At 51.7% G+C, this 13,484-nt stretch overlaps 2 protein-coding genes across 3 annotated transcripts; one reads left to right on the plus strand and one right to left on the minus strand.

Moving 5' to 3' along the window:
• Positions 1–285: 285 nt before the first annotated feature.
• On the minus strand, positions 286–5,621 carry YARS1 (tyrosyl-tRNA synthetase 1). Its single transcript, XM_052810914.1, has 14 exons — positions 5,534–5,621; positions 5,377–5,441; positions 4,948–5,094; positions 4,657–4,832; positions 4,294–4,423; positions 3,868–3,948; positions 3,434–3,526; positions 3,099–3,234; positions 2,808–2,893; positions 2,187–2,322; positions 1,713–1,807; positions 1,379–1,572; positions 1,097–1,238; positions 286–839 (listed from the first exon to the last, which is right to left on the minus strand). Exons 1-14 carry the CDS (start codon positions 5,547–5,549, stop codon positions 729–731), a joined length of 1,608 nt encoding a protein of 535 aa, XP_052666874.1. The 5' UTR covers positions 5,550–5,621; the 3' UTR covers positions 286–728.
• Positions 5,622–5,937: 316 nt separating this feature from the next.
• LOC128153030 (S100P-binding protein-like) lies at positions 5,938–10,722 on the plus strand. Of its 2 annotated transcripts, XM_052811864.1 has the most exons (4): positions 5,938–7,295; positions 8,091–9,427; positions 9,650–9,744; positions 10,513–10,721. In XM_052811864.1, exons 2-4 carry the CDS (start codon positions 8,228–8,230, stop codon positions 10,640–10,642), a joined length of 1,425 nt encoding a protein of 474 aa, XP_052667824.1. In that variant the 5' UTR covers positions 5,938–7,295; positions 8,091–8,227; the 3' UTR covers positions 10,643–10,721. The 2 variants fall into 2 exon arrangements, with proteins under 2 accessions (XP_052667824.1, XP_052667825.1); XM_052811865.1 differs by lacking the exon at positions 9,650–9,744 and having other exon boundaries at positions 5,938–9,427; positions 10,513–10,722.
• Positions 10,723–13,484: the final 2,762 nt, after the last annotated feature.

Raw genomic sequence — 13,484 nt, forward strand, 5'->3', positions numbered from 1 at the left:
CCAGCAGGCTGGCTCCTGCCACCGCTGCCCGCACAGGGAGGGCAGAGGGCTCGGGCAGCACTAAAACACAGGAGCAGGGCTGGCTGCCAGCTCAGCCGCCTCCCCCCCCCTGCGGAGAGACAGGCACACCCGGGTGCGGTCAGCTTGACATTTTATTTGGGTTTACGACAGATGATGGTTCCCGAGTCAGTATTTAAGGCCCACGCCCCCCATGGCCTCCCACGGGCTTAGGACGGAGCCAGGAGTGCTGCCTGGGCTCCTGGTCGAAGAGCAGCACCAGCAGCAGCCCCCAGCTCTGTTAGCAGCAACACAGTTTTGAGCAAGCAGCCCTCACTGCAGCACCCACACATGCCATCCCAATCGGGTCCAGCGGGCAGGGCGTCCAGTCCACGGCACAACTGGGAGCGAGCCGATGGCCCCAGCGGAAAGTCTGAGGCCGCGGGCGCAAGTCACACAGGTCCCTTAGGTGTGGTGCCACCACCAGTCCCCAGAGCTGGCCTGCAGCCGAGGCACAGACGCTGGCTGAGCAGGCCCAGGGCGAGGGGGATGTCAGAGGCAGCTCTCCAGGTGGGAGGCTGCAAATTCAGTCCCAGAGCCCCCAGATCCTGCAGGGCTGAGCCCCCGGCTCGGGGCACTGGGGAGGAGATGGCAGAGACCAGGGGAGGAAAGCCTGGCTGAGGTGGTGGAGGGGGCCAGGCAGGAGGCGTGAGCAGCGGCTCTGGTGCTTGTTAGCTGATGCTCCCTCCCTTCAGGCTTTTACAGGAGACTCTCCCCAGCTTGGTCAGGAAGTTTCTTTGCTTCCACTGGGCAACACAGTCCTCGGAGACGCGGAAGTCGGCCTGGGGAGCAGAGCAGGGGAGGCAGGGTCAGGGCTGGGCTGCCAGTAGGAGAGCGGCGCCTTGTTTAGCCAGCAAGGAGGTTCATCTCCTCCACGGCTTCGTGGACAGCAGCAAACACGGGCACTGAGCAGCTAATTTGGGGTCACCCAGAGGTGCGGACAGTGGCATCTACGTGGCCCTAAGCACTGCCCCACTCGACGCCTGGAGTCCCAGCTACTCCGAGCTGTGGCCCAGCCCCCCCCGGCACAGCCGCTCACCTGCAGCTTCTCAAAGACCTTCTTCTTCGGCTTGAGCTCGTCGTCAGGCTCCCCGCCCTCGTAGCCCTCCACGTAGACGCGCTCCCCGGCGCAGCACCCGGCTGGCGGGTCCAGGGGCTCCACCTGCCGTGGTTCCCCCACGCTGTGGAGGGAAGTGGAGGGAGGAGAGTCACCCCAAGGCAGTACCCACCCACCCCTCAGCACTGCCGGGCTTTAGGGCAGGAGAGGGGGGTCTGGACTGCACCCCTGGAGGGGTACGGCCCTGATGCCCCCCTCCCTCACCTGGAGGCACACAGCACCATGCCCTGCGACTCCACACCCCTCATCTTCTGGGGCTTGAGGTTGCAAAGCAGCACCACCAGCCTGTCCTGCAGCTGCTCCTTGGGGACAAACTGTACCAGGCCACTGACCACGGTGCGGGGCTCAGGCTCGCCCACGTCAATCTTCTCCACGTACAGGCTGTCAGCATCTGGGTGCTGCCAAGCAGAAGCAAGGTGAGGAGCAGAGAAGGGGACTGGGGTGGCAAAGAAGAAGGGGGCAGACCCCGCCACACACACACTGAGTGCCCATGTCACCATATGGGAAGGTTACTCCCCTCTCCCTGTTGTGCCCGTACCTTTTCCACACTGATCACTTTGCCAACACGGATGTCCAGCCGGGATGGGACCACATTCTCTGGCTCTGAGTTCTTGGTACCCTTCTCTGCAGGCTCTGTAGTGCAAAGGGAGCAGTTGTGCCACTCAGCATAAACCCAGGGAGCTGGCCAAGTCCTGGGGAGCACACAGTGACCCCCAGATGCTGTCTCTGGGGCCTGCTGAATTCCCTGCTTGTCTCTATACCAGAAAGCACTGTCCCTCCTCTGCTTTGTTGGCCTCTCAAGCACCAGAGAAGGATGCTGGCATCTCTCCTCTCCAGAGCAGGCAAACACCCCTGACGTCGGCCTTTCCTCACCCTTCCTAATGCTCTCCAGGTCTGCTCCTGAGACTGAAATGTCAGAACTTCTCTCTAACCTCAGCCCCTGAGGGACTCTCTCCCACCCAGCCCTGCGTGGCCACGGCCCCACTTCCCTGAGCTCCCAGCACCTCCTTACTGGCTTTGGACGGGTTGGGATATGCTGCGTTGGTCAGCTTCTTCAGTTCCGGGCTGTTGAATTTCTCTCTGATGGGGTCAAGCAGTTTGTTCAGGGCCACTTCCACCGAGTTCTTCAGGTCTCCGGGATGCACGACCTGTATCGTGACAAACAGACGGGTTCCCGTGTGGTTCCCTCCCAGGCAGGGGGAGCAGAATTTGAGTCACTGATCTGAGGCCAGAGAGGCAGGAACTGGAGACCAAACAGGGTGGGGAGATGAACCCCAACCCTTGGCCTGATTTACCCCCTCGGTCATCGGAGCCCCTCTTTTGGACACTTTTGCTTGCAGCCTCAGCTGGGAACAGCTGAAAACAGTTAAACTGCTGCTCTGTTCCAGGATGTGGCTGACATGGTCCTGTCCTGCTCCAGGACAGCTGGTGCCCCCACATCCTTCACCCATCCTATCACCTTCGGGTTCTCCTGGCTGCGAGCACCCTGCCACCCTACAGCCACTGGGCCACGCTCTGCTCCACACCTCTTCCCTGTGTGGATTTCCATCTCCCACTGCTGCTCAGAGCCCTCCCAGAGAACTCTTGGGAGCCTCAGGGACAGAGAGAGGGTTCAGCCCCTCCCGGCACTCACCTGCTCAGCAAAGTCCTTCTCCAGGGCCTCATAGGCTGTGTAGGTTTTGTTTCCTCCCCATTTTTCTTCTCGCAGAATCACAAACTCTGTGACACACAGATTTTAAGGCTCAGATTAACCCAAGTGGAGACTCGCCCCCGCCTCACTTTGCCCAAGAGCTGAGGGGATCGCAGCAGGAGCTGGGGAGGGAGCACTGAGGGGCAGCCTGCTTCAGGGGACACACACTCCCGCCCCCTCCTCTTACCCACAGGAAAAACTAGACCCAGCACCCAAGCGTGGTGAGCCCCTCACCTGACTTGAGGGGAAAGAGGACGTGCTTGATGAAGGAGAGGACACCGTTATTCTCTACGTTCCCGGGCTCACAGAAAGCCTTCTTCAACTTCTTCTTCACATCCTCCTTGCGGTCCAGAAGGTCAATCTTTGAGTCCTGCAGGAAGAGATTTCCACAGCCCTTGACCCAACCTCTTGCCCAAAAGAGACAACTCATGCTGGAGTTGCTGCAGCTTCTTAGACGCCAGTGTGAGCAGAGAGAAGTCACGTTCCCTTGGGGTGCAGCCCCTCCACCTCCAGCCATTAACCCATCCCCCCGCAGAACCCCTGACTACAGCCACCATTCAGGGACCAACCTCTTCTGACGAGCTCATTTTGCTGCCTGTCAGACCAGGTACCATCGGGTTCATCAAATGGACGCGCTTGGCATAGCCCAGGGAGGGAAGGTACTGGGAAAAAGCAAGGAGGCAAGTCATGGACAATCTTCTTCTGCAGATCAGCTTTAACTCACAATCCCTGTTTGCTCCTGGCTCCAGATAACTTGGGGACCCAGAATAACAGGACCCAGAAAGCTATCACAGGTTCACAAGGAGCTGACAGCCACAGCCAGGGACGTGTGACTATTTCGCACATCAGAGCCCCACAGACCACAAGAGCAGCAGCAGAAGCTGCGAAGAGCACTGTGGTGCCAACCGAAGTCACAGACACACTTCTCCCAATGGATTAGCAAGTATGCGAGCCCTGAGCCAGACACCAGCATCGCAGGGAACCCACAAACTCCATTCCTCACCTTCTCTGCGAAGGTGAATATCTTCCTCTGATCAACTCCTCCAAACTGTGCATCGACCTTGAGGTACTCCTCATCCAAGGCCTGTGGAGAGACACACACAGCCTTGAGACTAGACCCAAGACTCCACGCTCCAGCTGTGCTCAGCCTTCAGAGGTCCTGCCCGTCCCCCAGGATCTGCCCAGCCTCTGCCAGGGCACTCCCGCCCTGGGAAGGACGGGAGCTCTCCGGACTACCTGCTCTCCTGCAGCTGGACAGAGCCACTGTAAAAGCAGCTCTGTGCTCGGGTTGTGCTTTGTGCTGCTGCCAGGTGTAATATTGGGGTGGAGTATAACGACCTTGGCATTCAACCTCACGCGTCCTCACGGTCCTGGCTTCACCCAGCAACTCCCCAGCCGAGAGGCTCTGCTGACCTGCCTCGCCACGCACCTGCAGGCCTGGGTAGAGCAAACCGCTCAACAAGGGGTGCTCCACCTGCTTCACCACCTCCGCTCCTGCCTTCTTCGCATCGTGCTGCGTCACCACGGACGAGAGGCGGTACACGTCCAGCGTGTATTCCCTGAGGAAAGGGACAGCACTGTTAGCACCAGGGAGGGGGAAATCTTTTAGAGCTGCTTCACACAAACGCTGGTTCTGGCCACATCGAGAGGAGCCAAGGCCTGGAGGCACCTTCACTTTGTTCCCTGAGTGACAGTGCCTGGGAGCAGGCTCAGGAACAGGGCAAGCTCGGGAACACCAGAGCCCCAGGTCAGGCTCTGCCTTCCTGAGAGGACCAGGGGCTACAGGACTCACTTGCTGAGCTGGTAGTCGGTTCCCCGGACAAACTTCAGCTTTTCCAGGGGCACCCCAATGCTCTCCAGCATGGCTTTGATCACGTTCTCGTAATAGCGGGTGCGCAACTCCAGCAGCTCCCAGGGGGCCTTCATGTTGTCTAGGTAAGCATGGAGATCAGCAAAGAGTATCGTCACCTAGTACGGAGGGGGACAGAGTCAGTGCCACACGAGTCAGGGGAACTACACGTTCCTATCCATCGGCACGGTGACAACGTCCCGCAGGGTCCAAGCTCCCAGCCTGGCCCCGTACCTCACACCCTGCCTTCAGGAAGTCTGCGATCTTGGACATGGGCACGAAGTAGGCCACGTGCGGCTTGCCCGTGGTGGCGGTCCCCCAGTAGATCTTCAACTCTCGCTCCTTCAGGACGGCCATGAGCTTATCCTCCCCCAGCACCTCCTGTGGATGGACAAGACACGCACCCTGCACGGCTGAGCCTCCCCGGGAACCCGCTGGGGTGGCTGGGGGAGGACGTGAACAGGACAACCTCCTGCTGTACAGCTGAGCCCCGAGCCGCACCCAGGCTCCGGCCCACCTTGCATGCAGCATGTCCCCGGGGCTCCCGCCGGGTCCAGAGGCTGATCCAGGTCCCCTCCGATACACTCAGGGCCTTGCTCCGGCTCCGATCCTCCATCCCCCCGCCCCGGCCTGCCCCGGCCCCGATTCCCCCCCCCCCAATACCTGCAGGTTCCGGGTAATGAGGTGATACTTCTCCTGCGGGCCGGGCGCAGGCTCCATGACGGCGGCTGCAGGGAACGAGACAGCGTTACCGGAGGTTCCAACCCCCCGGGATCCCCCCGAGGCCTTGCCCGGTCCCCCCCGGCCCAGCCCCACCGACCTTCCATGGGTTGCATCAGCTCCGCTCGGCGCTCGCCTACCGCGCCTAGACGTCATTTCCGCCGCTCGCTCGAGCACCGAGCTGCCGATGAGCGGGGGGGCGGGGCCGCGCCCCGCCAATGAGGCGGCGCCTCGCGCGCGCGCCGTTAAGATGGCGGCGGGTGAGCGCGGGGCGGCCCGTTCCGCCGCCACGGCCCGGCCCAGGCCCCGGCGGTTCATTTGTCTTATTGTAGCTTTTTGTGTATTTATTGGGGTTTTTGGTTGGTTTTTGGTTTTGTGGTTTTTTTTTTAACTCCAGTTGGGGCTCTCGGGGGGGAATAGCCGGCGCTTGGGCGGGCCGGGCCTGGCCGGGAGGAGGAGCCGGGGGCGGCCTCGGCCCCTCGCAGCGTTTGTGGGGGGCGGATTGGGCGGCCCAGGGCGGCCCCCGTGGGAGGGGAAGCTAAAAAGGGGCTGGTGAGGTAGGGGCAGGCCCGTAGCGGGTAGGAGTAGACCCGTGTCTGAGAGAGGGCGAGGTCAGGGAGCTGCGGAGGAGAAGCGCTGGTATTTGCAGTTGTGCTTTCGGGTGAGATGAGAGCAGGATTCCCCCCTGCCTGGAGATTTTGGTCTTTCAGAGAAGATATCTCACGTGGTGGGCAAATCATGGGGCTGAGGGCACTGTTACCCTGTGGCCTGCGACTGTTATCTCTAGCAGGTGCCCCCCGGTCCCTCTTCTCTCTTCAGGAGGGAGCAGATCCCAGAGCAGTGAAGCATTGCAGGCTTGTGAGATCTGTGGCTGTGGAGAGTGGAATGAGCAAGGCGGCCAGACCGTGAGCCTTGGCAGAGCTGTGTTTCTCAGTAGCTTTGTCTTTTGATCTCGTTATTTATTGAAGCTGCGCTAGAAACCCACGTAAAGCGTGTGTAACTTTCAAAAAAACCTTCCGTTGGCAGCCCCTAGGAGAATGGCCCATCCATGGTGGGTGCTTTTGCAGTTGGGGGTGAGCTGGCTCCAGCGTGGTCTGACCACACAAGCACCAGGGCTGGAATGAGAGACAAGGGTGAGAGGGTGGCAGCAGGCAGCCTTGTCTTACATCAGTTTAAGAGCCATTTAAACTGTTAAGGAGCATTACCCTGGTGTAAATCCTTGAGCAGCCCCTGAATTCAACACACTTCTGTGGGGAATGGCAGGGGCCTCTGTCGGGGCTCCTGCATCATCAGTAACATAGTTACCAGAGTTCTGCTTCCAGAATCAGTTGATGTAGGACTGAAAGTACAGACCCAGTGTAGGTTGCAGTTAGGTGAATTGGGAAGGTCACAGCAGTAAAGAAATCATTTCCTTGTGTGCAGGCTGAGTGTGTAAACATCTCCAAATGTACTTTTTGTAAGCCAGTTCCAGCAAAAAGGCTTAAAACATTTGGCTCTCTTTCAAGTCCTCATTGGTTAGGAGCTAGGTTATCAGACTGCTACACTCTGCAGGACTAAATCCACATTTAATTTATTTCTATTTGTCTTTTGTTTCTCTTTGAAGCGCTTGAGCACTTGTAGCTAAATTGCAGAACTCTAGGCAAGCACTATCTAGTGAGGACTGCTCATGACTTCATATGTTCTTGTATAGGTTTTGTATGTACATAGCTTATTGCTGAGGTATTTTCTTCCTTCAGTGTGGTTACAGCATTATTCTGAAAGTGCTGATTTTTATTATTTGGACAGAATGACAAGAGGAAGCAGCAGAACTGCCTGGGTTTTATCCCTGGAGTAGGTAACCCCCCTCGCCCTTTTTGAAAGCAGTAAGTAGTCAAAGAAACAGAAAGACAAAAGGTATTCCTTTAAATCTGTTGGTGAAAGAGGACAGGAAATACCTTTCCTTAGTCCAGATTCTCCTGCTGTGTGAGAGTTAAATGCAGGGCTTTCAAGTCAAAAGATTCAGGGTAGTGTGTGTCTTCACTAAGAGGAAAACGGGTTTTGTTTGTGAATACTTTTAAACTATTGAATTTTACGGGAAGGTTCTTTTATCTTCTGATCTTTCATTATAATATGTGTTTTGCATGAGTGTGTTAGTGACTAATATGCTGCTGAATGTCCTCTTAGCTCCCTGAGTTACTCTTCCGTTGCTCAATTTTTCCTAACCCGAAAAAGACTTTTTATTTGTTTAGTGTCTTTGAAGGACAGAGGTGGGGGTTGAGACACTGGCAGGGTCTGTGTGGCTTTATTTAATACCTAAAGTGTGTTCTGTACTTTAAGGTCGTAAAGAATGTAATTTGTGAATACTGGTGTCTGGTGTTAGAGTGACTGATTTACAGCAGCTTTGGAGGAGATGGTACAGACTGCGTTGATGACTGGGGCTTGTGTTAGTCCTGCTTGATAAAGCCAAACAACCTCGTGTGTGAGAACGCTTGTGGAGTGAGGAACCGGTTGTTATTGTATGTTGTTAAGACCTAAAATGGTCAGGAGTAGAGGTAACGGAGATCAAGGAGTTAAAATCGTTGTGCCTCAGCTAGCATTTTTTGCCCTCCCTGTTATATTACTGCATCTTTGGAAAACAGCTGAGTTTCTTTTATTTAGGATGTTGTTTTTGCTGGCAGGGTGGAGTGGGTTCCTGCTGATTTCTTTTCTGAAAGGGCTGATCAAAGGGCACCAGGATCCGATGAACTTCAGAATAGGCTTCTAGAGCTGTAAGCAGAAGGCGCAGGGTCGCTGAGATACAGGAACCGACAGCAACATGGATGACCATTCCCCTCATGCCTCTGGGCTTTGTCTTTGTCGTGAATTTAAACCTACTGTTCATAATGCAGTTCCTAGGGCCAAAAGGCTGTTGGATTCCACAGAGCAGGTTCAGGCCTTGCAGTCAGCTAAGAAAGCTTGTGTGTTGAGTCATCACTGTAGCACTCCAGATCCATCAGAGAAACTACTGCTCTGTTCCCCAGATTCTGCCTGCTTTCAAGGATCCTCTCGTTTTCTGGATGATACTGGCCATGACGACCTTGTTGCCAGTTCTTCTGCGTCAAAATACAATGATGTAGTCATTTCTCTAGATACAACCAGATGTTTTGATGATAGTGAGCCAAATGACTCCTTGTTGGAACTGTCAGACAGAGAAGAAGGGAATTCTCCTTTCAGTTACACTGAGGAAGAGATCCAGGAAATCTTGGCAGATGATTGCGTGGAATCTGAGTGGTACCTAACTAGAAAAAGCACTCTGAGCCAAAATGTAAATGGAGAGAGTGAGAAGGATGAGAGCAGCAGCTGCACTGGGGCATCAGTTGTCAGCGAAGATGCAAATGAAGCCTCAGAGAATGCAGAGAAACCAAATGTACATCTGTCCAGAGAGTGTTCTTCAGTCAGTTCTGAATGTTATCCTAGCCTTTTGAATGAAAGTGCTAGTTTGGATGAGAACCATCTGCAGTCAGCCCAAGTAACTCGCATGCTGTTTGACCTTGACATTCAGGAGCTTCTGAGTCTTAGCCCAATTGATGCTGACTATGTAGATCAGTCTCTGGAGGACGATTGTTTGGAGGGAGCCGAAAGAGAAGCTTCAGAAGCAATCATAAATTATTGCCTAGAGTATGATAAAACTGTTAGGAGCTGTGTTCTTGAAGAAACCTCAGAGGGGCTGATGTCTAATGGCTGGCAAAGCCTGGGTGTGGATTGCCTGGGAAAGACTCCCTTTACAAGCAGAGATGTGTCTAACTTCTGTGGTGATCATGCGGAAGGATCCATGTCTTCTGACCTTGCCTGTGGCCAGAGCGCAGCTGGTGAGAGTTCAGCGCCTGTGTTGCTGAGGTGTCCCACGCCATCTTCTGGGTCCAGAAACGAAGAACTTTCCAAAGCAACAAAGAGCTGTTTTTTGAGGAAATTAGACTCTCCAGAGGATGATGAGGGGGAATCTACGGAAGCTGAACAGCTATCAAACAGCATTAAAGTAAACACACATCTTAATTCTTGTAACTAAAATGTTTTTAATTCCATTCCTTTTGATTTGTACTTGCAGTAATGTCCATATGTACACAAGTGTGCATTTTTACACAGTAAGGGAAGGTTTTTCAAGTGGAGGAAAGTGTGATTTTTATATGACTGTATAAGCAAAACTTACATGGAATGATTTTCTGTTAGGTGTTAATCCCCCTTTTCCTTATCTTTCTAGTTAAGTGATACAGCTGTAGGCCAGATTGGGCAGGAAGAGACAACCAGTGGGAAGAAGCCTGGCAAAGTTATTCCTGTGCCACAGGAGGAGGAAAGGTAGTTTCTCAGGACCCTTTAAATGCCTTTGCACTCTGAAAAATGCCCCAGCAGTTTCCCAAACCAGTTTGTTTGGTCATGTGTTGCTGGTTTTATTTTTTCTTTTTTTTTTTTTTTTTTTTAAGATGCACTGAAATAGGGGGGAAGGTACTTAATATTTTACCCTGTAAGATACTGTAGGAGGGGGAAGAATATAGGGCTGGTTCAAATAGGAAAGAAGGTTGCTAGGATAGTCCTGGGCATTGGTCTGCAGGGCAGAAGAGGAGATGATTGTGTGTGTTTGGCTTGGTGGCTGCTTTTCTTCTGGAGTGGGTGCCAGCAGATGGCAGCAGCAGAGCAGCTCCGGGCGCTGCACGGGGATGATTGTCTTCTGCTCTCCAGTGCTCCTGGGCCTGGAGTTGTCAGTTCGGTTCTTCTTCCCTGTGGCCGCTGCAGACCTGCTGCACTCAGATGTTCTGTGCGTTGCCATTCCCACTGTGGCCTTGAGTAACGTGAAAAATCTGCTTTTGAGGACTCGCTGCAGGTTCTTGGCTTGTTAATCAGGACAGTGACTTGCTGGTTCACTCAGCTGACACTCTCCTGCTTTGCTCTCAGTATGTTATCTTTGCAGCTTTATTCAAATAAATACTTTTACTTTTGCAACTGTAGAATAGTGCTACTAGAAGTTCATGTCTGTACTAGTTCTATAGGACAGTTTGTCTCCTCTGTCTTCTGTAACCTAATTTGACAAACTGTCTAAAAAAATTAATGCTGTCTTTTATTTTAAAGACTGAATCAAGGGACATGCATTTTGGAAGCGGAGCTTGAGCAGAAGAAGCATTTATTTCCAGAGTGTGTACATCCATATCAAGAAAACTGTAGCTCCTACACCAGGAAACCCCAAGGTGGGATGAGGTGAGGCTGTACTGGTGGGGTGGGCAGAGTGGAGGATAGATATCCTAGCAGGAGGCCTGGCATGCTGAACTTGTATTCTTTGACGTTTTCAGGGGGAAATAAAAAGTGCCTGCTACACTTGCTAGCACTGCCATGCACAGAGTTCCCGTACAGCAATCAGTCTTGTTCCAGGACTGGTTCAGATGAGTTTCATAGTTTGGGATACCTGGGAAACATTATCCAGGGGGCTTGCTGCGGTAAATCAGGCATGCTCCCAAAACAGGCCCACGTTACCTGGGAAGAGCAGAGCTGAGCTTGTTGTGTTGGGAAGTACCTTATTCTTGTCAGGGCACAACTATGAACCCAAACTCAGAGAATCTTTAGCTTAAATGCTGAGATCTGGATTTACTACTGACACCTTCTACACATTGCCCCTCTCAACGGTGTCATCCAAGAGCTATCAACTGTAGAGGTTTAAAGGAAGGTGTCTGTGAAGAGCAGGTATGGATATCATCTGAAGAGCAGTATCTGATGGGTTGATGAGTAGAACTGGGATGTTCTGAAGGGCAAAGCATGTTCTGGTAGCTTCCAGAGATGGCCTCCCACTGTGGTTATTCTGAGTGTTCATGGATGCAATAATTGTCATTTCTTGAGAGTTATAAGAAACTGACAGTTTTGTGGCTCGTTGCATGGAGCCTGCACTTATCTGGGCAGCACGAACAGCTGCATAGCCACAGGGCTGCTTTCCAGTGTATGAATACAGCATAAGTAATGCAGAGGGGACTATGCAAGGAAAGCTAAAATGGCCTGTTTTCTCTTCCTTTCAAATTAAAAATGCAAGATGTATGTTCTGAGTCACAGAAAATCAGGCAGGAGCTCTAAATGAACAAGGTTGGTGGGTGAAAGAGAGATCTATTTTGCTGGGGAAGAACATTGTCTGTGATGCACACAATTTGATTTTCTTATTAGTGCAAACTTCTTATTCCAAATAGCTGTAGGCTTGGAATTCAGCCCAACAGACAGCGTGGGCTTTCCCAGTTGTCACAGAAAAACCTTCTCGGTGGGCTGACTTTGACCCTGTATGGTATTTCTGTGCACCTGGATCTGCAGCAATGTCTTGTGTATCATTTGTGTAGGAGATGCAGAAATGCAGAATGATCCTAAGAAATTCTTAAAGGAAAATTAGCAGGTTTCAGAGCCAGCAAGGGAATTCCCTTTGGGAAGCAGTGACTAATATATTGCTGCTACAAATCTTTAGCTCTGTTTTGTATTGCAAATCTCCTGGCATTTGTCTTAAAGTAGTGTTTGACTTTACTATCCCCTCTTCTATATGATCTCTCTGCTTTTCCTAGTATCCTGTCTCTTGCTTCTTGCTCCTATGTTGTCTGGGTGAATTACAGGCTGGCTACAGCAGAGGCTTTATCTTTTCACTTATCTGCATGGTATCTTGCACTTGCAGGTTCTTTGTAAATACAACTTTCTTATATCTGTGTTGGGTGATTGTGTGCTAAAAGTTGCACTGGCTACCACATGTGCAATCTGAATATCAACTAGTTGGAAGAAATCCTTTTGTATTCAGAGTAAACTTTTCGCACCTAGCCATCTCAAGTAAGTTGGGAGATAACCCGTGGTTCTGGTTGTTCTCATTCTAGTTTCTAGATAGATTCTAGAAACTCTAGATTCTCTCATTCTAGTTTCTGAATAGATAAATTTATTTGCAGCTTCCCGTAGGAATCTAAATGCTGCTGAGACTGCGTTGTAGCAGAAGCAAAAATGAGATGTGGTTTGAACATCTGCTTGGAAATGGGTGGCTGAAACTGATAATTGACCACAAAAGATTTCTGCCAGCTGACCATTTGTTATCATTCACACTTCATTATTGCCCTTTATCCAACAGTAAATAGAATCATATCCTTCTTGATGAGATCCCCCTCGGCAATTCTGGTTGGTTCTGTATCAGTCTACAGAAGTAATAAGGCGCCTGCTTTTATAACTGTGACTCTTGGCACTGAATGTTGGCACTCTGCTGCTTAGTCTTGTCCTCAGCAATGTACGTAGCTGGATAGGCCTGTTTTTAAATGGGCAGGGGAAGGACAAACAACAGAAAAAGCATTTCCCTCTCTAAACATAGCCTTCTCTTGGTTTCCACTCAAACATCTGTACTTCAGGAGATCTGCTTTCACAGGTCATTAACATTGCAATTGTGCATATGGGATAGTGCTTGCACCACCTGCTGCTCAGACAAGTATTCTCATGTTGCCTGGAGTGGGATCATTCTCGGGCAGAGTCATCCACACCCGGGTACCTGGGAAGCTGAGCTAGCTCCTGTCTGACCTCCAACAACTGCTTTCTCTGAGTTCTCCTTGAGGCTTGGTTTGTTTGGTAGAGGTTTATGATGCTTAGCAATTTTATCGGACTTCTTACAACTTGGGAGAAACCTGATGAATTATTTTCTTGGATACCTCTTGAATCAAAAGGGAGACAAGGAGGGAACACCTTATAAAGAGCCACAGACCATCTGGTCTTACTGTAATAACAAAGATCAATATCTTTTACAAAACAGACACACTAGGTTTAAGGTGATGGAAAGGGAGAATAGTATAAGGGAACAAATGGAGAAACAAATCTGTGAAATACAAATGAACGCTGTGCTAGCAGACTCTACCTTGACAGTCTGGTCTGTTGATTGGCGCTGAGCTGGCTGAGGAAAAAACTTTAATCTTGAAACAGTTCTTACCTGCCCAAACTAATTTTGCTTGAATGGAAAGCATGCAGGGAAGATACAGGACATGGGCTGTGCTGACATAAAGGAGGAATTACATTTATGGCTGAGCCTAGGAGGGAGATTTCACTTCAAAGCAAATGAA

This window comes from Harpia harpyja, chromosome 16, assembly GCF_026419915.1.
Source record: "Harpia harpyja isolate bHarHar1 chromosome 16, bHarHar1 primary haplotype, whole genome shotgun sequence".
NCBI lineage: Eukaryota > Metazoa > Chordata > Aves > Accipitriformes > Accipitridae > Harpia > Harpia harpyja.